This window comes from Lygodium microphyllum, chromosome 7 (genome assembly GCF_053477565.2).
Source record: "Lygodium microphyllum isolate KBCC chromosome 7, Lygodium_microphyllum_v1.1.10, whole genome shotgun sequence".
NCBI classification, from domain to species: domain Eukaryota; kingdom Viridiplantae; phylum Streptophyta; class Polypodiopsida; order Schizaeales; family Lygodiaceae; genus Lygodium; species Lygodium microphyllum.
This window is the reverse complement of record NC_141141.1, coordinates 36,925,623-36,948,245: the sequence shown is the minus strand read 5'-3', so window position 1 is coordinate 36,948,245 and position 22,623 is coordinate 36,925,623. Positions and strand designations below refer to the sequence as shown.

The 22,623-nt window shown below is 42.6% G+C and overlaps 1 protein-coding gene across 3 annotated transcripts in view; it reads left to right on the top strand.

Moving 5' to 3' along the window:
• The window catches only part of LOC148033348 (protein DYAD-like), a 41,152-nt gene extending 24,621 nt beyond the window's left edge, over nucleotides 1-16,531 (top strand). For 2 of the 3 annotated variants that reach the window (XM_087681259.1, XM_087681261.1), the window contains exons 9-14: nucleotides 13,221-14,122; nucleotides 14,199-14,594; nucleotides 14,764-14,890; nucleotides 15,043-15,129; nucleotides 15,376-15,446; nucleotides 15,532-16,531. In XM_087681259.1, coding sequence (XP_087537385.1) covers nucleotides 13,221-14,122; nucleotides 14,199-14,594; nucleotides 14,764-14,890; nucleotides 15,043-15,129; nucleotides 15,376-15,446; nucleotides 15,532-15,703 — 1,755 coding nt within the window. In that variant the 3' untranslated portion in view covers nucleotides 15,704-16,531. The remainder of the gene's footprint in view (nucleotides 1-13,220; nucleotides 14,123-14,198; nucleotides 14,595-14,763; nucleotides 14,891-15,042; nucleotides 15,130-15,375; nucleotides 15,447-15,531) is intronic. The other variant, XR_015691299.1, reaches the window with a different exon arrangement.
• Nucleotides 16,532-22,623: the final 6,092 nt, after the last annotated feature.

The following is a 22,623-nucleotide window of genomic DNA, read 5'->3' as shown; positions in this document are numbered from 1 at the left end:
AGAACTCTAGGGGTAAGAAGCAACATCAACAAAAGAAAAGAAAAATAAAATATTTATATAAGTAAATAAGAAAAGCAACTGTAAAAAGTATTACCACCGGGTGACAGAGGGTGACTTGGTAGATCATCCTCAATGTTGCACTTTACCTTGATGAGCTTTAGTTGAAGCCAATAGGGGTCAAGCTCTTTTAGGTTTAGCAAAGGATAGAAGGTTAAGAGTATTTCTTGATGCTCAAGGAAAAGGGGGGGGGGGGGGTTTGCACCTCCACCCCTCTAATGATGCACAACTCAATTATGTAGTGGATCTCAAATGTACTTGGTTTGTATCCAGAGTATTGTATGTTGATAATATTTTTGCCATTGGGATTACTATTCAATGTACTAGTCTCTTTGACTCGATGTATGATTTGCAGCTAGGCTCTTAAATTGAACATTTGCAAGGCTATTTGCATGTATGGAGTACATGGAATGTACATTTAGATGTGATGTACATCTGCAAGGCATGTGTGGGACACATGGATGGTATGCAATGTATGTTTGCAGGTGATGCGAAAGAAGTACATCTGTATGAGTTACATGTGGTTTACAATTGATGCATGTTTCAATGACTATCTCCTAGCTGTTTTTGCCCCTTCTTAGCCCTATTTTCAGATCTGTCCCATTTTTAGCCTTTGAAAACTTCTTGGATGGCCTTGGAAGCCTAAATCCTTTCCATGCAGCAAAATGTTGGTTGTACTTTCCACTTGTATGAGTTGTGACATGCTAGTCATGGTTGTCTTTAATCAAAATTTCTTGATTAATTTGGGCAGCCCACAATAAAATTTCTCAATTTGCTCATGAAAGGGAACAAGGTGATAAGAAGTAATGTGGACAACAATGCATCCCAAAACTTTTTATTATATTGCTCCAAATGTTTGCATTGTGATGCATCCAACTTATTCCAGGTAGTCATAACATCCACTTCAAAGGTGCTCATCAACCAATTAGAAGCAAACATTTGCTTAAATTGTACCCAAGTTGATGGTGATCTACCTTGTGCTAGAATTATGGACCACCATAGCAATGCATTTCCCTTCAAAAAAGTGGTTGACTTTCAAATTTTAGAAGATTTGGTAAAGTTGCTTCCCAAGTAAGTTGCATCAAACTGTTGAATGAAAGTCAAGGCCTTCAATCTATCTTGCACACCACTAAATGCCTCAAACTTCACCTCTTTACCACTTTGATCATAGTCCTTTGTTGGCCCTTTTGGAGTCATCATAAACTGGTGGTGGCTGCCAAAAGGGTGCATTTGAGTAAATCAAACTTCTAGCAGTATGCAAATTCACTGACTTGCACACAAGTGCCTCAACCCCACCTACTCAAGGGAGTTGATGTATCCTAGCAATGGAACCATGAAACCGGCCATCCTTCTTAGCAAGAGTGGTACAAACCTGATTTAACTCAAATTATAGCAAGCATTAAATATATATATATGGAAATAAGCACTTTGCTACTTAATCTTGGACAGTTGACATCCGATTGTGTGAGAGTGCGCAACAGAAGAAGAAACACGAACACAGAGGGAGAGAGAGAGAGAGAAAGTAGAAAATGAAGGAAGAAAATCTGCACTGACTGTAATGAATGCTGAATACACTGAAATGGACTGATCAGTCCCTGCATGCAGCCCGAAGCATCAGTGAGGGCACTAGATCAGGCTGATGATGATGGCAACACCAAAGACGGAGGAAGATGATGGAGTCGGAGTGTGCACCTGCCAAAGGAGTGAAGATGATAATACAACTGACTGCCAAGTGGAAAATGGCTATAAATAGCCAAAAAACCTAAAAATTGGCCAACCTGAAATTTGAGGCCATAAATATGTCCGACTAGCATTTAATGCTGACAAAATGCTAGGAATGCTCAAAAAAATCCCGGAAAGGGTGGACAATGTCTGACAGGTGAGGCAGGCTGAAGAATGCAAAAACTGCCCCAGGAAATGCACATAAAATCCCGCCGACTGGAGGAGAAAATGCACTGAAATGCAATAAATTGAGTGCTCTAAAATGGGCTACCTCCTCCGTCAAAACAAGTGATAGACAAGTTAGAGCTCCTAAAGTCCTCGTCTGACTCAGACTGAGGCTCACAGGCAGGAGATGACAGGGCATGACAAACATCACTGCTAACATCCCCTCTCAGATCTTGGATATGATGGAAGGCCAAGGGAGAAACGGATCCTAGGGTGGCAAGAGGAATGCCAAGGTCGATGAAGTCCGTCGATGAAGAAACTCCTCGCGATCCTGGGAAGCCCCTCTAAAACAATAGGGGCCAGGAAATCCACAACCGCATCACCAAGATCGTTCCCCTCTAAAAGGGATGGGGGGTACGAGGAAACCACCGGAGGAGAGGGTGGGGGATGGGAAGGAACCTGTGGAAAAGAGGGTGCACAAGTGGAAACGAGTGTAGCAATAGATAATTGCCTCGGAGGTCCCTGCATAAGAGAAGGGGAATGGAGCCTATAAAGGCCGCTCTCCTGCCAACCTGTTGCAATAACAGCCCTTGTAGAAGAATCCTCAATACAAACGGCCTGCTTGGTGAAGACAACCCGGGTACCAAGCCTAGTAAGGCCATAGACTGAGAGGAGTGGAAAGCCCAAGTCAAGAACATAAAGAGCCTGGGAAAGGGAGCTCGACGCGCGGTCGGAAAATAAAGGCAAAGTGCCAACACCACAAATAGGCACCGAAACAATGTCACCAACAGTGACTGAACCCTCAGAAGGGCATAGATCCTGCAACAAATCACCTCGGGGAGTCATATGACTAGAAGCTCCACTATCAACCAGCCAAGGCCTCTCAGAAGATGAGGCAACCATTGAAGAAGGCTCCTCCAAGTCAACAATATGAAGGAACACTGACTCATGGGTAACCGCTGGAGTAGAGGTAGAAGGCTCAGATGTTTTAGCTCCATCCTTCGCTCCTGGATGAAGGTGAGGGTACTTCTTCCAACATTTCTCCTCTAGATGTGTCCCCTTTCCATAGTATGGGCATTTAGGCTTCTCCGAGTCAGAGTCAGAACCTGAAGAACTCTCCTGTCTTTTAGCCTGTGACTTCCCTTTCTTTGGTGTCCCCCCTCTCGAACCTGCAACAAAAGCTTTGATGGAGGTGGATCTACTGGCTACCTCTTTGGCGCGCTCGTCATGCTCTAAAACAAGCGGGGCAAGCTCCTCCCATAGAAGCTTCTCACGGGTCCTCGATGTAAGAAGGCTGGTGTAGAAGACATCAAAACGGGGAGATGGCACCCGAGTCAAAAGAATCATGGCCATATCCTCAGAAGAGATCATCCTGTCAAGGGATGCAAGCTCATCCCTCATGTCCTCCAACCTGTTGATATGATCCTTCATGGAAGAAGAATCATCAACAACGAGCATTCGTAATTTCTTCTCAAGAGTAATCCGATGGGCAAACGTCTTCTAATGGTACAAAGAAGCAAGCTTTGTCTACACTTCCGTTGCTTTCTGCAACCTGCGCACATGCACTAGGACAGAATCCTGTAAGCTCATAAAGAGGAAAGATCGAGCTCGTGAGTTGAGCCGATCCCATAAGGCCGCACGATCCATCGATGATCCAACAGTGGGATCCTCCATTGGACGGGAAATAGGGTGGGTAACAAACTCCCAAAGATCAAAGGTATCAAGGATACACTCCACCTTACACGACCAAAGCGAGTAGTTGGAATCATCAAGCCGGTCTTCTTTGGGCAAAGAAGGTAGTACAGGCACTTGTATAGAGGGTGCCATGGAAGGCATATGAAGGCCAACAGAACGAGCCTTCTGTGAAACATGGAGAGAACGGGGAATAGAGGGATCTCGGTCAAACGGGCTAGGTGACCTCCGGTCGTCGCATGAACTAGCACGAAAGTCTCTCCGTCTCTCAGAGGAAGGAATAGAGACCTCATCCTCTGAATTAGCGAAGAACTGGTGATAAGACATCTTCGTATATATTTGCAATCACCAAACAATCTGCAACCAACAGACAATCAAGATGGAGCTGCCTATGTCAGAAAAGACCCAGAAGATGCTGTCGCTTGCAAGAGGAGAGAGAAAATGCTGCCACCTGGAGAAAAAAACTATCGCCTATCCTCCAGATGATGACGCCTTCTCCTTTGCTGATGTTGACCACCTCCTGTTGGCTGCGTTTGATGCAAAGCTGCAAACACCTAGAAAACTGTCGCCTACTCCTCCTGATGCTACAAAACAACAAAACGCAGGTATGGAAGGCTACGTTTCAGCCTGGATAGCACCGCCAAGGGTTGGAAAGGAGGGAAGAAAGGCTGCACTTGATGGTGTCCTCCTTTGCAATGGAAGCTCTCCTCTGTGTTCTCAGTTAGGCGATGATACCATGTGAGAGTGCGCAACGGAAGAAGAAACATGAACACAGAGGGAGAGAGAGAGAGAAAGCAGAAAATGAAGGAAGAAAATCTGCACTGACTGTAATGAATGCTGAATACACTGAAATGGACTGATCAGTCCCTGCATGCAGCCCGAAGCATCAGTGAGGGCACCAGATCAGGCTGATGATGACGGCAGCACCGAAGACAGAGGAAGATGACGGAGTCGGAGTGTGCACCTGCCAAAGAAGGAGGGAAGATGATAATACAACTGATTGCCAAGTGGGAAATGGCTATAAATAGCCAAAAAACCCAAAAATTGGCTGACCTGAAATTTGAGGCCATAAATATGTTCGACCAGCATTTAATGCTGGTAAAAATGCCAGGAATGCTCAGAAAAATCCCGGAAAGGGTGGACAATGTCCGGCAGGTGAGGCAAGCTGAAGAATGCAAAAACTGCCCCGGGAAATGCACATAAAATCCCGACTGGAGGAGAAAATGCATTGAAATGCAATAAACTGAGTGCTCTAAAATGAGCTACCTCCTCCATCAAAACAAGTGATAGACAAGGCAGAGCTCCTAAAGTCCTCGTCTGACTCAGACTGAGATTCACAGGCAGGAGATGACAGGGCATGACAAACATGACTGCTAACAGATTGGCCCCCAACAAGTGGTGCCCCTTGCAGTGTTTCTTTAACTTTATTGCTCTAATTTGAAGCACAAAGAGATGTAGGCCGATCCCTCTTGAAATTCAATACAATGGGCTATGATAAATGACTAGCACTGCTTGGCCACAATTTGTCCTTGATAGTACAACAATCCGGGCACAATTTGGGTCGCAATCTCTTGCATGTAGGCTGCAATAATTTGAGAATGGGCTACCCCTTGGTTCAACTGCACAATCTTGCCTTGAGCTACTACTCCCAAGTGTGTGGTCTTGAGTCATGGGGCATGGATCCTGAGGTGGCCATGGAAACCCTATTTTCTGTTGTGAATTAGGGTTTCAGCAGCAATTTCTGCAATTGCTCTTCACCCCAAGCTGAAACTGTCTGAAACTGCTGAGGGATGATTGGTAGACGAGAGAAAATCAATTGAAAGGAGTAATTTTTAGAAGGAAACTTGTCTTGTCATGCTACACAATCAGGTATCGCCTCTCGTAGAGCTCATCCGACAGCTCCTCCTTCCTCCCTCAACCTTTGAATGCTAAAATGACCCTTCGGGTCTTTACAAGACCCCAAATAGTGCTCCTTCAATTTGCATGTAAAGTTTTGACAAGAGGTAGCTTGTTTTACCACTTCGCAGTTTTTCAAAAGTAATTTCTAGTTTTAATTAATCAATTTTCAGAATTTAAGTTTTGAAAATCAATAATACATTCCTTTGACCCTGCCCAAGAATTGGCTAGTACCCATTCACATTAATTGTGCTAACCTCCATTGGATATCCAATTGTTCCACACATTAATTGGCCTAGGATTAGTATTAATTAAATAATTAATGTTTAGTCCTAATGCACTATTGGACATTTAATGGCCTAGATCCAAACTGACACTAGGCACCTGCAAGTACCTATTCAGCATAGCCTTGCACAACTTTTTCCATTGCCATGTTCACTAAGGTATTCACCATCACTTAATTGACTTTGCACTCCACATGTGCACAACTTAATAATGCCAAAGCTAAGCACTAAAACTACACGTCCTCTTGATAGCTTCTATCTGATGCCCTAGAGAAGAGGTCCCAACTGCTACTTTGAGGTAATGTAAATCCCAAGATAATATCCAAGATATTTCACCACGGTTTAGTGGGAAAGCCAAGTGAAATCCTTGTGCAATCTGGTGATTTAGTGGCACATACAGAAATACTACATGAATTGCCAAAATATATTGTTAGTAATCAAGATTCAAAGTTCACTCCACATTTCTTGTGAGATGTTTTTGTTCATTTTGGAAGAAGATTGACGACGTCCTCATTTGATTAGCTGGAGTCAAATGGACAGAGTGAGAGAACTAATTAGACTTAGGAGGATATGCTTAGTGCATATGTCTGTTTAGGCAATCTTATTGGGAAAGGTACATTCCACAATTAGAGTATTCCAACAATAGCAATAAGCAATGCACTACTAAATTCATCCCATTATGTAGATATATTGTTTTGAGCCAAAATCTTTGATTTTGTGGGCTCGCAGCAAGTCCAAACTCACCAAGATTGAGATGCTTGAATTGGCAAAGGATAGTATGAGGACTGGCCATTACTCACGCAAGTCAAAATTTGAAGATATGTAAATATTCCATACTGCATCATTGAATGTTAGCAGACATTCAGATTTTTATGTCAATCACCTTGAAGAGAAATTAGACTAAAGCGATGGAGTTAAGATATCTGAGAGAATTCCTAGTAAAGTTTCTTCCATGAGAGCTTGAGATTCTTTTTGATCAATGAACTTGTCATTCTTGATGTTGTTGTGTATTTGATCAAATGGAAGGGTAGACTAGACAGGTTCACAAGTTGGGAATCAGTTAGAAATCTAAAATCTCACATTTCTCATTTCATTGATGAGGACATCAATGATCCTAAAGGGGGAAAGTTGTGAAAAATGGTATGGCAAACATAGAAAATGCAAAGTGCACAACAACACAGAGAATGCAATCTGCAGAATGCTAATGAAGATGATATAATCAGGTGGCCTTGAACCTCTGTGTCTGTGACTGACATAGAGGTGTCCAAAGATGATGTCAATGTGTGTCATATTTGAGATGGATCCCGCAATGCAATAGCAGCAGTCCACAAAGCTCTGAGGAAGGCTGATGAAGGCGGCAGCAGCATATGCAGTCCAGTGGCAGTAAAATGCAGACCTGGCTGACAAGATGATGATGTCAGCAGTCTCAGATGATGCAGCAAGTTGGGCAAACAGTAGGGTGGCCTGCCTGGTGATAAAACACAGCTTTCAGTAGATGTAGACCTCAAATAGCAAAATCCAATATTTGGAGTGAGATTGACTGCTTGCGGATGATGCAGCGCAGCTGGGTGGCCTGTCTGATCAATGAATGCAGCAGTAGAAGAGTCTGAAGCATTGCCTGTTGTGGTAGGAGAGATCCTCATCAGGTCACCTCACTCAATTCAGATGTCCATGAAACTAATCAAGACACTACCACTCTTTCCACTTGCATATATTTGGATTCTAGCAAGGCATGCTCTAGCTTGTACTCACTTTTCTACAGCACATTTCTACACTTGCTATCCTACATCTTTAGCGTGCCTGCCCTTTAGTAGGTGGAAAATCCTAATCTAAAACTAAATAGCACCTAAAGCATCTTGTTCAAGTAGAGGTATGCATATTCTATGGTATCATGTTAGACTTATGGTTATTGCATATGTTTATATGATGCTCCACGATCCTCTAGACGGAAGGATTGCTTGGAAAAGTGGGCTTGGTCACTCTTGGCTATGCACAAGATGTAGATGGAAAAAGGGAGAAGTGAAGGTCACATCTTGTCTATCCTCAAGGGAGACAAAAAGTACCTAAGGACTCCACCAATTAGACAACCCCTCAAGTGTAGTGGGGGTTGGCTGAGGGAGTGGTCCTATGGCCATGTGAATCAATGTGAGCACCTTCCTGACAGGATGAATTAAGCCATAGATGTTGAAGTATGACCCCCTTTCAGATGTGGAGGGGTAGAATTTCACTCCCTTGATGTGCTAGAGTTCCTAGGTGTAGTGGGGTGTCAAATTTTGGTGGATTTCCCTTGGCCTTCAAGTGGTACTCATTGGAACATTTTGCAACCTGGTTTCAATCTGGAGGGGAATTACTTTCCTCCTCACTACTTGACTAAATCTTGTTGTGCTTCTGTCTGCCCCCTTGTTTCCCTTTTGACGTTGGAAGTCAGGGCCCCCTTTGAATGTGGAAAAGGGGATTCTTGAGAACTTGATTGAACAACGTTGCAAAACACAAAAGATGATGTTCAGATTCATAGAGGATGGGCAATTGGGGGGTGGTTAGATGATTTGCTGCATGAAATTGAAGCATTTGGTGGTAGCTTGTTCCTAAACAAAGTGAGTAGCTTGATCATCATTCGAATTTATGATGGCGAATTTGGTGAGTAAATGCCTATACATTGCCAACTTGACATCCAAGACATCCCTCTTGGTGTTTTTGAACTCTTGGAGTTCATGGTGAAGATTGATACATCAGGTATGATTGCCAACTGCATAGCCGTCGACTAATGTGCCCAATGCTCAGTTGCGAGGTTGAAATCCTGAAGCTGTGAGTAAAATGCAGGCTCGAGAGCTCAACAATAGGTAGGGTGTTTTTGCTCTCCCAAGAGTGGATTGTCTCAAATATGGGACCATCAGGGGTTAGACTAGGGTTCCAACACGTGAACGATGTCCTAGAAGCCTTGAGAGTCCAAGACATGCCACATAAAATTGGACCAACTAGTAAAATTAGACCCATTGAAATGAATCTTATCATTGATGATTGAAAGCATTCTTGGCTGATGTAGATATATGGAAGGTTGTGTGAGGAGTTGAATTAGTGGGTGTCATGGAAATAAACTAGTGGGTGACTAGGTGCTACATGTGCGACCGAAGTGCATGACATAGTGACTCGAGGTATTTGCCCCAAAGAAGATGCTTGATTAGTGTGTGTTGCATGTGCTCAAAGTGTGTAGCGTGGCCTAGTTGGCATTGACATGTTAGGAAAGTGTGAGGCTACTTGAGAGATGGGAGGGATTGGAGGGGCTTCATACACATGGATGGGATACCCTTGTGTGTAGGTCTCATTGGTGCTTGGTTTAGGAGTGGAACTTCCACCACCATTGCACCAAAACCACTTGACCATAGGATAGGAATTTGACCTATGGGATAGGGGCCTAATGGTGTGGTACATCTTAGTGTGGTGACATTTATGGAATGGGTGTGGATTGAAATGTGAAGATTGATTTTCATGATCTTCATGATGACTTACACCCACTACTTGTGCTTCAAAAGGAGGAATGAAAGAAGAACTTGAAAAAGTTATGCCATATACACCTTGCATTTGATTTGATGGAATGGTTGACATTGGATAGCTCATACTTCCAAATTTGTGTGTCCTCTTTCAGTTGGGGGGTTTGCGTTCCACACCAACATAGATTCCTTCACATGCATTATCCTCTGGGTTGTAGACTCATCAATGGAATGATATATTGAAGATGATATGTGAGACGGATCGTGAGTGTAGGGGCTCAGTCCATGTTAAGTTCTCTCTAATCTCTACCTCAAGACAAGCTTGTATTCCTCTTTCGTGAGAAGATACATTTTGCTTGATAGTAGGTCTTCTTTTGGAGGAAGTTCTATCCTTTCGATCCTAGGAGTGAATTGAGAATACCAATCTGTTGGAGCCGATGTCATAGGCTCAGTGGGAGATTGCTTTGGTGAAGATGTGGAAGACATCTAGAAGGTGCTATTGTGCACTTTGGAATGCCAAATTTTGTTCTTCATGGAGAGTGAGGATCTTCAGCTCTCAGAGCACCTATGATCTGATACCATGCGGTATGGCAAACATAGAAAATGCAGAGTGTACAAGAACATAGAGAACACAATTTGTAGAATGTTGAATGATAACGAATGAATGATAATGAATATGATACAATCAAGGGGGACTTGAACCTATGTATCTGTAGGACTGGGGTAGAGGTGTTTGAAGATGATATTGGAGCATGTCATGCTCTAGATGGATCCCAAAATGCAGCAACTGCTGTCTACAAAGCTTTGAGGAACTAAGATGAAGACAGCAGCAGCGTATGCAGTCTAGAGTACAATGCAGACCTGGTTGACAACATTATGATATCAATAGTTTGAGTTTTTTTTTTTTTTTTTTTTTTTGCAAATAAAGTGTGGCTAATTATATTACTTAAGAAAAACCTTGAATACAAAGAAGTACTCCTGCTCAACAGACTAGCTGGAGCTGATACAAAGTCACAGAAATATCAAATATACAAGCCTCTTAGGGTGGTCTAAGGGGAATGGGGGCAAGAAGCCATGGAGGGGGGGTGTGTCACCATTTGGGGTTGCCTGCTTGCATCATGAAAAACAAGTCCAGACAGTCCCAAGTGCACATGAAGTGAAGATAGAGCTCCTGAGGAGCTCGAGACTTGCCTTGCACCTGGTTCCATCGGCCGTGAAGGGAGTGGATGATGGAGGTCCAGAGCTCTGTCAAAGTTGCCTATATAGAAAGTCTCTCTCCTTCAAAAACCTCCCGACACCGCGCCTTCTAGATATGCCATCAAATGAGACTTCCTACGATCTCCCATACCTCAGAGCGGTCTGCTGTGGGTTCCAGTACTTGGCGGATGGGTAGAGCCTTCAAGTTGGCTATTGTGTACGACCAAGTCTCAATAAGGAAGATAGTGTCCTGCATCCTAGCCTCATACAGAAGGTGATGATCCTTGCCGAGTGCTTGCTAGCAAAAAGTTTCCCATGAGATACATTCAAGGTTGGGTGCTAGGCGGTGGAGGATGTGGCATGCTCCTCTCCACACTAGCTGCGCCGCCTCACATGACCAGAGGCAATGCTTTGGAGTTTCCACAAGCTGCTGTGTGCAACGTTTACATCCTCCATCCTTCTGCATCTGGGCTAACCAACTCCCTACCGCCAAGCCTCCATGTGCCACCAGTCATACGAAATACGATACCCTCCTCAGTCTCTAGCTGTCTCATAGGTGGCGCCAAAAAGTCTGTCGGAAAGCATCTGTGATGCTACGCTCTGCCCAATACCTGTTATGTGACGGCACCCAATCCATGTCCTTCTGCATCAGCACGTGTTTGCCAATCCTGGCTGTGTTACTCTAGGAACCTCGGTGGCTTCTTGGCGACCATAGTGGCTGGCCATAGCCACTCTCTTGGATCCCACTCCAGCTCATCAAGTGGTCTGCCCTCCCATATCCAAAGGCGCCACTCCCTAAGCTCCTTCCAGAAAACATAGGGTTCCAGTCGCTGTCTTCCCTTGAAGGCCCACCATTTGAATCCTCCTCTAGGAAAGGGTAGCTATTCCCTCATCTTGCTACCCTCTGTCAAGGGCCAAAACCCCCCCCCCCCCCTCTTTTGAACAGTGAAGAAAGTCCCCTGCGGGTCGCCACCCACTCTGCCTGCCACCTGTAGGGGGGTACCTGTCGGTGAAAACTTAGTGGCCCATACCTCACCGAGCTCTACCGGGGGGGGGGAGAAGCCACTCCTGAGGTATTGCTGCGTCAATCTCCCTTCTCCTCAACTCGACTCCTCTTTGGTAACTTGATGCCCGTTGCAACACCTTTTCGTCCACCAACCTATACACTTCTTGCCAAGTCTTGATGGTGTGAGCCGGGCTGGCCTCCCTTTCAGCCCACTGATATGGGGGCGCTTGTCGATCTGTACCCCCTCCTGATCTTTGACCTGGGGATTCCAGATCACCGGTTGACGGTCTATCTTCTCTTGGCAACTCGGGGGGCTCTGAATTAGGGCCTTACAGAGGCCCTGCCACACACGAAGTAAGCTACGTAGGAAGGGGGATCTGGGCCGTTGTGAAGATCCATCTCAAGGATGGTCTGCAATCCTTGCCAAGCCTCGGTTTGCACTCCTAGAGGCCCTCCTGCAATAGGACCTTCCAGGTCTGTCCTCCTGGTGTGAGACTGTGGACTACAAGCTTGTCCAAAAGGACCATACTCTGATACTCTGGGTCAGTGATTCCAAGCCCTCCCTCTGACCGATGCCCGATGACGGTCGCCTATGTCACCTTGGCCCGAGAGTCCTTGGAACCGTCCGACCTGGCCCAGGGGAAATTCCACACTAGGCGGCGAAGTTGAGCAGCACAGGACAAGGAGAAGCACCAACATGAGGCAATGTACCAAGCCGTCACTAGGAGGACCTGGTTAACCTCCAGGGCTCGGCCCGCAAGGGAGAGGCGAGCAATACTCCAATAGGTCAGCTTCCTCCGAATAGAATGGAGGATTAGGAGAAATTGCTAGGTGGGGGTGATGTCGAGTCCCACCTAGAACCCTAGGTAGCGGACTGTTTGCCCTTTGCACACCCATCTAAATCCCAAGTGGATGCCCCACTTCGTACTAGAGTCCGGATCTGCAAGGAAACCAACCGACTTCCGCCAGTTGATTTTCGCTTCTGCTACAGTACAAAACACCTTGAGAGCTAGTCTCACCCTTTCTAGCATCAACTCATCGTCTTCTATGTAAAGTGTTGTATCATCTGCATACTTTGAGTCTAACAACTTTGTTTCCTCTCTCACTGGAAGTTAGAGGCCGTGTAACCCACTCACACGTGATCCGAGGAAGTGAGACATCACCTCTGCAAAGAGTAGGAATAGATACGGGGCTAGTGGGCAGCCTTGCCGTACTGATCTCTCCAGCTGAAACTCCTCCCCTCTCTTGCCACCTATGAGAACCTTGCTGGTGGCCGATCTATAGAGTGCGGAGATCCCATAGATCCATTCTTGGGGGAAGCCCAACCTCTCCATGGTGCCCTCCAAGAAGTCCGAGTCTACCCTGTCATAGGCTTTCTCAAAATCCAAGAGTAGTACCGCCAATCCTTGATCACTATGTTGGGGCAGTTTGAGTTGATGCAGCAGGCTGGACAAAACCAGTGTTCTGCATTGTGAGCTGACTTAATACCTTTGTTTACTTTTTAAATAGCAAGGTTCAATGATTTGAGTTTCAAAAAAGTTTTGAGTTGAACAACTCAGCCTTCACTTATATATGCTTTCTCAACATGCAGTGGTGGCTAGAGAGTTGAAGCAAATTTGCACTTGAGCTAATGAACACTTGACTTTTTGCTGAAGTTCACATTTCTTATTACTTCAGTGAATAACTGGGTTCTTGGTGCCTTGTTATGTGCAGGTTAGTGAAACAACAGAGCACAAGGTCACCATCAAATTTCCAAGCATATCATCATTAGGAGCACATTTTGAAAGTCCTTCATATAGATGCAAGGACATAATCCCTCATGAACGTGTGATTACACGCCAGCTTTTTCTGCAGCCTGACCCAGTTGCTACATCCCCAGTTTTGGACCAACAGTTTGTTATGACTTACAAAGTTGCGGAGAGGGTGCTAAAACAGATTGTTCCTTCTGCAGATTTTGATTGCAGAGGCCATTTAAAAGATTTTTGGTTATGCATGAACATAACTGGTGATGATGATGCGTGCATTGCCACAAGCCAGCAAGAGAATTTGAGAAGGGAAAGGGTTGACAAAAAGATGGGTTCATTATCCGTGCCTCTATCCATATTACCTGAAAGGCATCATTCTGAAATGAAATCACCTTTGATATCACATGATAAGATACTCAGAATGAGTGAACTGCAAGACAGGGCAGAGGCCAGTGATTTCAAAACATCAGAAAATCTCTGTGCCATCAAGCACACTGATGATATGCAAAATGCTGAGTGTGTTGTTGTAGACAGCCCCTCAAGGGGCTTATCTCAAATGAAACCCAACACTGCTCTTCCAGTGGGATCTCCTCTATCAGAAGATAAGAGCATACCACACTGGGGAATCCGGAAAAAAATCAGTTCAAGATATACATGCCTGAGAAAGAGCTTGCCAAGTGCGAATCTTGGTGCAAGCCATGTACAGAAGCACCAGGTGCAGTTTCCTGCATCTTCTAAGTTTTGCAAAGACAATGCAGAACCAAAAGCTGATGCTGATAAGTCCAACGCAGTACAATGCAAAGTAACAGATGGTCAAAAGGGATTTCTCAAAGTGCCGAAAGACATGGAAGGAAGATGGTCTTCTGAAAGGTTGGGTATCAACCTTTTTTATATGAATCTGTAAGGCAATCAAACTTATGGGTTTTAAGTTGAAACTTTCTTGCAGATACAAGGCTGCTCAGCTTAAGCTCATAGATATCTTGCATGAAAAGGGTGCAGTTCCTGGGAAGCCTCTTCTCAGGCCTGCTTTGCGGAAAGAAGCTAGGAAGTATATTGGCGACACCGGATTACTAGATCATCTTCTGAAACATATGACAGATTCAGTGGTCTGTGCAAATGAACGCTTTTGTCGGCGCCATAACTCTGAAGGAACGATGGAATATTGGCTTGAGGATTCTAGCCTCACGGAACTTAGAAGAAAAGCAGGGGTTGATAGATTTTGGGTTCCTCCTTCAGGATGGAAACCTGGCGATCTTATACCTGGAAAATTCTGTGGAGCCCTGCCTACAAATCAATCAGAGGAAATGAGGCGAATAAAAGATGATGTGGAGAACCTCAAGAGGTAGCCATAATCATATGATGTCAGCAGTGTGTGTAAGTTTTGCAGGAGTACATTTCGTTGCCGCTGAAAAGCAAAAAAAACTTTATGGAGCAATCAACAGTTTGGACTTCAACTGCAAGCGTTTTCTAACCCATGTAAATCTTGTGCTAACATAGCCTCACTTTAATAGCCAAATGCAGTACTTTTCACAAAGGATGCAGGCAAGTTTGGTGATATCAGATAATGCCTCTCTCAAGACCAAGCGGTATTCTGGATCCTGGGAGAAATTCCAACAAAATATCAAAGACCAAATACTGGTACCTATGGAAAGTTGATAGAGAGGCTGTCTTACCTGAAATTTGAGAGGAATCATTTAAGAATGCTTTTACTGTGTAGTAAACCCCTGAATACCTGCAATGCAAACAGAAGAATTTTTTATATTTTGTCAGACAATGCCATCATTTTTCAGGATATGCGTAAAGATATATTGAAGGTCAGAGAAGCAGTTAACAACTACCAGGAGATGTATACAAAACAGTCTTCAGAACCAATGGCTGTAAGTGCCTTTCTATGAAAAATTTAACACGGATTCCATGTCAGTAGTTCAACGTCCAAGACTTTAGAACTTGACCCCCATCAAGCAGAGGCTATAACATGAAAATGATCAGGTTAATACTGTCTGAATGGTTAAGTTTGCAATAGTGGTACCATCACTTTGTAGACTTGGGTAAGAAGTTTGCAGAAACATACTCTGGTCAAGTTGCTCATAAAAATGACAGGACAATTGTTTTGTGACAAGCAGATCGAGCAAGCAGTTCAGAGCAGAGTATTAGAGAAACAGGCAAACATGGGGAGCAGGAAGTCATCAGGATTGTAAGTTGTGTTAAAGCCCTGTATGGCCCATGTTTTTAGAGGTCAAAGTGACGAGGATTTTGTTCTCACAGTCTTTGAATGGCAGAGGTCACTGCGGTATACAAGAGCACTTGGAGAAAATTGATGACGACATCAGAAAACTAGCCGAGGTGGACGGAATAGAACTTATTGCTGTATATATCCTCATGCGATGTTTGGAGTCCGATAACCACATTCAGAGTGTCAGAATTCAAACAAATGTCTACTCTGAATCCTGATGTACTGTCTGGATATATACAGCAATCAAGTGCTGTATATATCCTCATGTACTGTTAAGTGCCGCTGGCTGAGACCAGCACTTGACAGAGGTGATGGGTGGCACCTAGAAAAAAGAGGCTGCACTTTTGCACTTGCATGGCTCTTATTAACACACCACAACTCGAGATTGCTGAATGAATGTCACCCAGGAGGCAATATCCAAGTACAACCTGCTGTCCACTGAGAACATGCAGCTTAAGGCTCAATTACACGAAAGTCGAGAGATGGTCGTAGCCATGCAGGTCGGATTGTTTTTAATAATTTACACGGCTAGTTTTACTGGATTAGAGAGTCGATGAATTCTTTATTTGTTTCGCGTGTCCTTTTTCCATGTGTGCTTCCAGGAGGATCTGTCTTGTGCTTTGCAGACGGTTGCTGCAACAGCGATGGCGGACATGAAGGAGGAGGGTCAGGGCACATCCCAAGAGAGCTGAATCATCATCTGATGTTCCATTTCTCGAGGTTTGATGTCATTGTGCTTGCTACTCTTGTTTTGGCTAATCTGGGCTTTGTGGTTTTTTGTTTTTTAGGCTCCCAAGTGCTGCTTGAAGTAAAGCCCAACTTCTAAGACTTGGAGCACATTGCAAGATATGTTTTTCTTCAAAGCAGCAGTTGGAATAATTCTAGATTCTTTAAAGGTTTGACAATCTTCAATTGGATGTACTCAAAAGTCTGGAACTTTGAATCTCTTGTTACTTTTGAATATTGTAGAAATTGTTCCGTGCCTCTTGAGAAATAATTTTGTTTTGCATTCGAGTATGGATTCTTTCGGTAATATGCTTGTGGATTGGAAGCTTTAGGGTCACTCTAGACATAAATTTGCTTATTTTCATATATCTTAAATGTATCCATTCTTGTGCATCTTGATGGTACTAGAGTTTCAAAGGCGTATTTTATGTACATTCATACTGATCTCACTAGTGCATCTTTGAAGCCTTTTCATTCATTCTTCTCATTCCCTCACCAAATGCATATTAGGTATATCAAAACTTGAAGGAATACCTCATAATAAGTTGTCTTTATAGCTTAACAGCTGAACATTGATGTGGATTGATTATACTTATCCAAAATCAACTTTGGAGACAAAGGTTGATCTAATTGACGACTTTGTGAAATTGTGTTAGCATATTGGTACAACAATTGTTGCTTCAAATTTGGAGACAAAGGTTGATCTAATCGACAACTTTGTGATATTGTGTTAGCATATTGGTACAACAATTGTTGCTTCAATTTTCCATGTCAATCAAGGATGAGGAAACCTCAAGTAAATAGGACTATTTACGAAGGTTATAAACTTTCGAGATGTGAATAGCTTTTATCAATTTTGCTATGTAGTAAGGGTCTAATGATCATAATAAAACCTTATAACTCATGATTTAGGCACTTACTATTGTTCTAATGTAGTCATGGTAGATATATCATGGTTATATAACTAAAGCCCTATATAATGAATCAATCCCTTACAAGTATTGTATACACTTGTAATAGGTATATTGTTGAGACGTCAAGCTCAATATGAGCAAACACTTGCATACTTGAGATATCAATTTCAATATGAGTAGACACTCACATACCGGGATGATCTTTTTTGCATTCGTATCAATGATATGGTTGGTACTTGTATTAGCATATCATTCCAATGATACTTTGCAACTTGTCATCAGTTAATCCATCTATTGGAATGATGGGATATCTATCTAGTCATCCTTCTAGTTAATGTGTTTACACTATGGACTGCTTGTATATTATATATGTTGTACTCTCTTTATTCTTGGTTGATTGTTATAGTGGAGAAGAAGAAGAAAGACCGGTTTTTAGCTTCCTATCTTGTATGCATTCTTTGTGTGTGATGTATCTTGTCAGAGTGCAAGCTACCTCTCCCCTATCTTTTGATGGTATGAGAGTGGCATTTAAGTAAGGAGTTGTGAGTTAGAAGTATAAGAATCTTTCAGGAAGCCCTACCTTGGAGTACACGTGATCTCTCATGCCATCTCCGATTGACAAGAGATCTTTGTGAGCTTGGAGTACTTGAGTATAATAGGTCATCGGTCTACACTTGTCTAGCCAAATTTGTGTTTGGAATGCATTTGATCCTCTGTTTAAGAGTTGAGGTTACTCTATGTGCATTTGGTAAGGTACATGAACTTTGAAGGTCTCATCATTTTGCAAATAAGTTGCAGGTGTTAGGTGTAGCAGATGATATTTGGATACAATCAGATATTACATGTGTTGCTTAGGGTACGCATATGTATTATGTTGAGTATAGATGATAGTTTGTTGAATTAGCATGTTGATAAAATCATATTTTTGGGTTTTGCTACACAATGTTTGAGGGATTTAATTAGATTGTTAGTGACAAGCTTAATAAGCATAACTTCCATGCTTGGAAGTTTAGATTGATCAATTTTTTAAATGGGTAAAGGCCATGGTGGTAGATTGATCAAATTTTTTAATGGGTAAAGGCTATGCTTGGAAGGTCATGGTGGTAGAGGCCACGATGGTGGTCGTCTTGGACAAAATCAAGAGCAATATGACTCATAGGAGTTGTCACATATAGGTGGTAGAGGTTGGTGGTGTCGAGGTAGGATCCATAGAGGATATGACAAATATAATGCAGGTTATGCTAATAGAGAATATTATAATTGTGGTAAGAAATGTCATATTGTATATGACTATCTTGGAAATAATAGAAACAAGAGAAGACAATATAACGATTATGTATCCATTGGTAATCAGATTGATAATGAAAAGTTTGTTACGTATTATATGATAAATGTAATAAATGCAGATGTATCAATAATAATGATTGATGATGTATGATATGTGGATTTAGGTACCTCTAACCATGTGATGTCTCATGGAGAATGATTTAGAGAAATGAAAAGTCTTGTAATGCTTTAATTTGTGAAAACAAGTGACAATGCAATGCATCTTATTGCTCATGTTGGGAGTGTTCTATTGTTTATGCAGGATGGAAAAGTTAAGTACTTCATTGGCATATTGCATGTGTCTAATCACAAAGAACTTAGTTTTTGTTTTGAGTAGGGTTGCATGTATAGTTTAATACTAATGGTTGCTTTGTAGAAGATTCCAGGAATGTATGTAAATTGGTTGAAAACGACAAGCTTGTGGGAAGGGTTTTTACCTTGGATATAAATGTGCTTGAGTTGAAGGCTATTATATTTGCAAAAGGTACAATTGTGGTTGATATTAACATTTAGGATAAACGTATTGGTCATGTAAATGTGCGGTGGTTAAATAATATGCAGTCATAAAATTGTGACTGGCTTGTCTAAGTTCAAAGTGGTTGATTTTGAGAAAGTTTGTTAAGCATGTCAACTTGAAAAATAGATAAGACATACATTTCCTCATGATAAACATGTAAGTAAGCATTTACTTGAATGCTGTACATTTGGATGTATGGGTTCTTACAAATACTATATAAATGGTTAGATATAAATATGTAGCCTTTATTGATTATCATAGAAGGAAGGTATGGATGTACTTTAGGAAGGAGAAAAGTGATGTACTTTTTTACTCTTAGGATTTTAGAAATCTGGTTAAGAAACAATTAGGTGTGTAGATTAAGTATATGAGGTCAGATGAAGGGGAAGAGTATATTTTTAGTGAATTCAATAGTTTTGTGAAATAGAATGGAATTTAGAGGTAGTTTATATGTAGGCATACTTTATAACAGAAGAAGATTTAGAGCTTGATGAAGTCTTTGAGGATGATTAGAAGTCATAGAAGATCTTCATGAGATGTAACAAGACTTATATTTGTAATGATTTTCTCCTATTGCAATAAGGGGATTTTATTTTTGCAAGCTTTCATTTTCGTTCTTTTGCAATCAATCCTTTTTTTAAAAAGCTTTTCTGTGCAAGATACTAATTCTACAAATAAACACCTCTACACAATATATCTCCACATGGGAGTATCCTAAGTTATACATGATTTGCATGCATAGATTCATAGTATGATTACTAATTCATACTCAACATGACACTAAAAGAAAACAAAATCAACATGGCATATTCTTAGTATCACCAACCAAATCAAATATCCTGATGCATGCAATCTCTTAGGCATGAAAAGGATGCAGGAGAGATGTAGGAGAGAAGAGCACACACAATGTAGGTGCTGTCAACAATGTTATGACATCCTTATTGCACTTTCATATATATATATGAATAAAGAATATGGGCGGTCACTGTACACGGGCAGGTCCAAGAGCCTTTTACCCCAACAACCTTCCACTAAAAGGCCAATGGGACAGGGAGTGAAAAAACAAAACAAAAGAAAAGAGACAGGGCGAGGAATCATGACATCTCACCCAACGCCTAATCGAAAAGCGAGCTATGCAATAAGTGTCAAGAATCTCTGAGTCCAAGGCATCCAGGAGGCAAGTGATCCCGCAGCTCCATACAACGGAGCAATACAGCACAACTCATGAGTGCAAGGCTATACATCATCATCATTAGAGTAGCACATAGCATCAATGTGGCACATATAAGATAGCGGAGAGCATCCAAACTCTCCAGAGTCAATCACTGAAAGAGGGCAAACATCTCGGACACAAGTAAGACGGGGTCTCAAGATAGTATGCGGCCTCAGCGAAGTAGAAGACTGACATATGGCTGTAGAATCAACCATAAAGTGCATTGAACGCGCATCAAGAGGCCTGAGAGGTGATTGCGCCTCATAAAAGACAGCATAATGACTGCGTAGAACCTGTTGGGCATCCAAATCCCAAAACTTGTAAGCTGTAAAGTCACCATCTTTATAACCAAGGAGAAGACATCTCCGTGACATAGGCTCATGCAGCATACTGACAGTGGCATAGCACCCAAATATCCTCAAGTGATCATAGGAGGGTCTCATACCACTCCATGCCTCATGTGATGTAATACCGTCCAAATTCAAGCACGACGTCTTGTTAACCAAGTAGACTGCCGTCATAAGGGCCTTAGCCCAAAAGCCATAAGATAATCCAGCTGTGGTAAGCATAGCAACAACCTTCGCCTATAAGGTCAGGCACATGCCATGAGCAATCCCATAATACCGAGGGCATAAGAAATCAATGCCATACTGCTGACAAGAGATTCGTAAGCTAGGAGAGATAGCATAGCTCTCATAATCCATCTGCAAGCACCTAGGCCTGCAACTAGCTGAATCCATAAACCTGTCAAGCATAGTAATAGCATCCTTAATCCGTACCAAAGGGTAAGCCCAAGCACGGTAGGTAGCATGATCCATGAAGGTCACAAAATACGACGCTCCACCAAGTGACTAGGAAGGCATAGGTCCATATACTACAACATGGACTAGATCTAGAGGAGCATGCCTTACACGATCGCCATAAGCCAAAGAGGCTCCGCACGGACCATGAGTACAATGAGGGCAAGTAGCATGGGGAAGAGCAGGCAATAAGCCCATATCACATAAAGTATCCACCTCAGTGTGTCGTACATGGCCTAGGCGACAATGCCATAACAATGCATGTGGTATATGCGTAACTACAACCATAAAATCTCCCACATGAGAGACATGCACTACATAATCATTGCCATATCTAGCACCTCTAGCCAATACCAAGCAACCACGACGGATTTTTCATGAAGTATCCCCAAGAGAGACATAATATCTTGCACCATGCAACTGACTGATAGAGATCAGGCTCTTACTGAGCGTAGGTATATGCAAGATATCACATAGCATAAGAGAAGATCCATTTGGAAAAGCCAAGTGTATATCCCCTATACCAATAACATGACAATCCTGCTCAAGGCTCAAAGAAATACATCCATCAACCTCCTTGTAAGAAGAGAACCAAGCTCTATGCGGAGTAACATGACAAGATGCCATACTGTCTAAAAGCCAATCAAAGGTAGAGGCCGTATCACTGAACAAGTAATATGCAGGGTAACACGATGCCAGGAGTCTAGGCTCAGTTGCATCATCATGGGTAACTATATGCACCATACCACTATCAATAGTGGTGTCACATATTGTATCACTGACTCTGCTCTCATTTCTAGTGTGGCACAATCGTTTTTTGCTCCCTAATCCACTTGAAGTATTTACGCTTCACATGCCTTGTCTTTCCACAATGAAAGCAAACAGAACCTGTAAAACTTGTAGAAGAGGACAACTGCTCTGTAAGAGCATGAGTAGGGCTGTCCAATACATCCAAGGAGCTCAAAGAATCAGGGGAACTCTCATAAGAGAGAACAGGCTCATCAAGAGGACTATTTGCATGACTAGAAGAGCTAGAAGTCGTTATAGCATACTGCAAAGGGGACTCATCCAAACCAGAAGGGGAGAACACAAAGGCATCAACCACGGATGCAAAAGCTTCCACACGGACAAGCCTAGTAGACAAAAGCATGACATATTCAACCATTGTAGCTCGTAGCCATAAAAGCATAAGCATGCCTCGGAGCCATAAATGCATAAGTATCCTCGAAACATAGGAGTATACATAACTTTGCAGTGTCTCATACCATGTACTGACATACATGTCCAGCCAAGAATGATAGGTGGCAAATAAACCTGCAAGAATAAAGCTCCAATAAAAGCCCAAATATCTGTGTAAAAGAATCCATGTAAGAGGCTCTGCAAAATACATAGCAACAGACCAAGTGCATACATGGGTGGCCATAAAGATCAACTGCTCCTCGACATATACGGGCAATAACAGCCCAAATAGCATAGATGCCATACAACAGAGAAGCAAGATAGCCATAATTGTAAATCCCAAGTACTATCCAAGTCCACTAATCAGTAAGTATCCCGTATATCAAATGCGAACGAGCAATCACAGCTCAATAGGCACCTGCCAAAACAAGGGAGCAGTAACTGCTCAATACCTGTAAGTGCA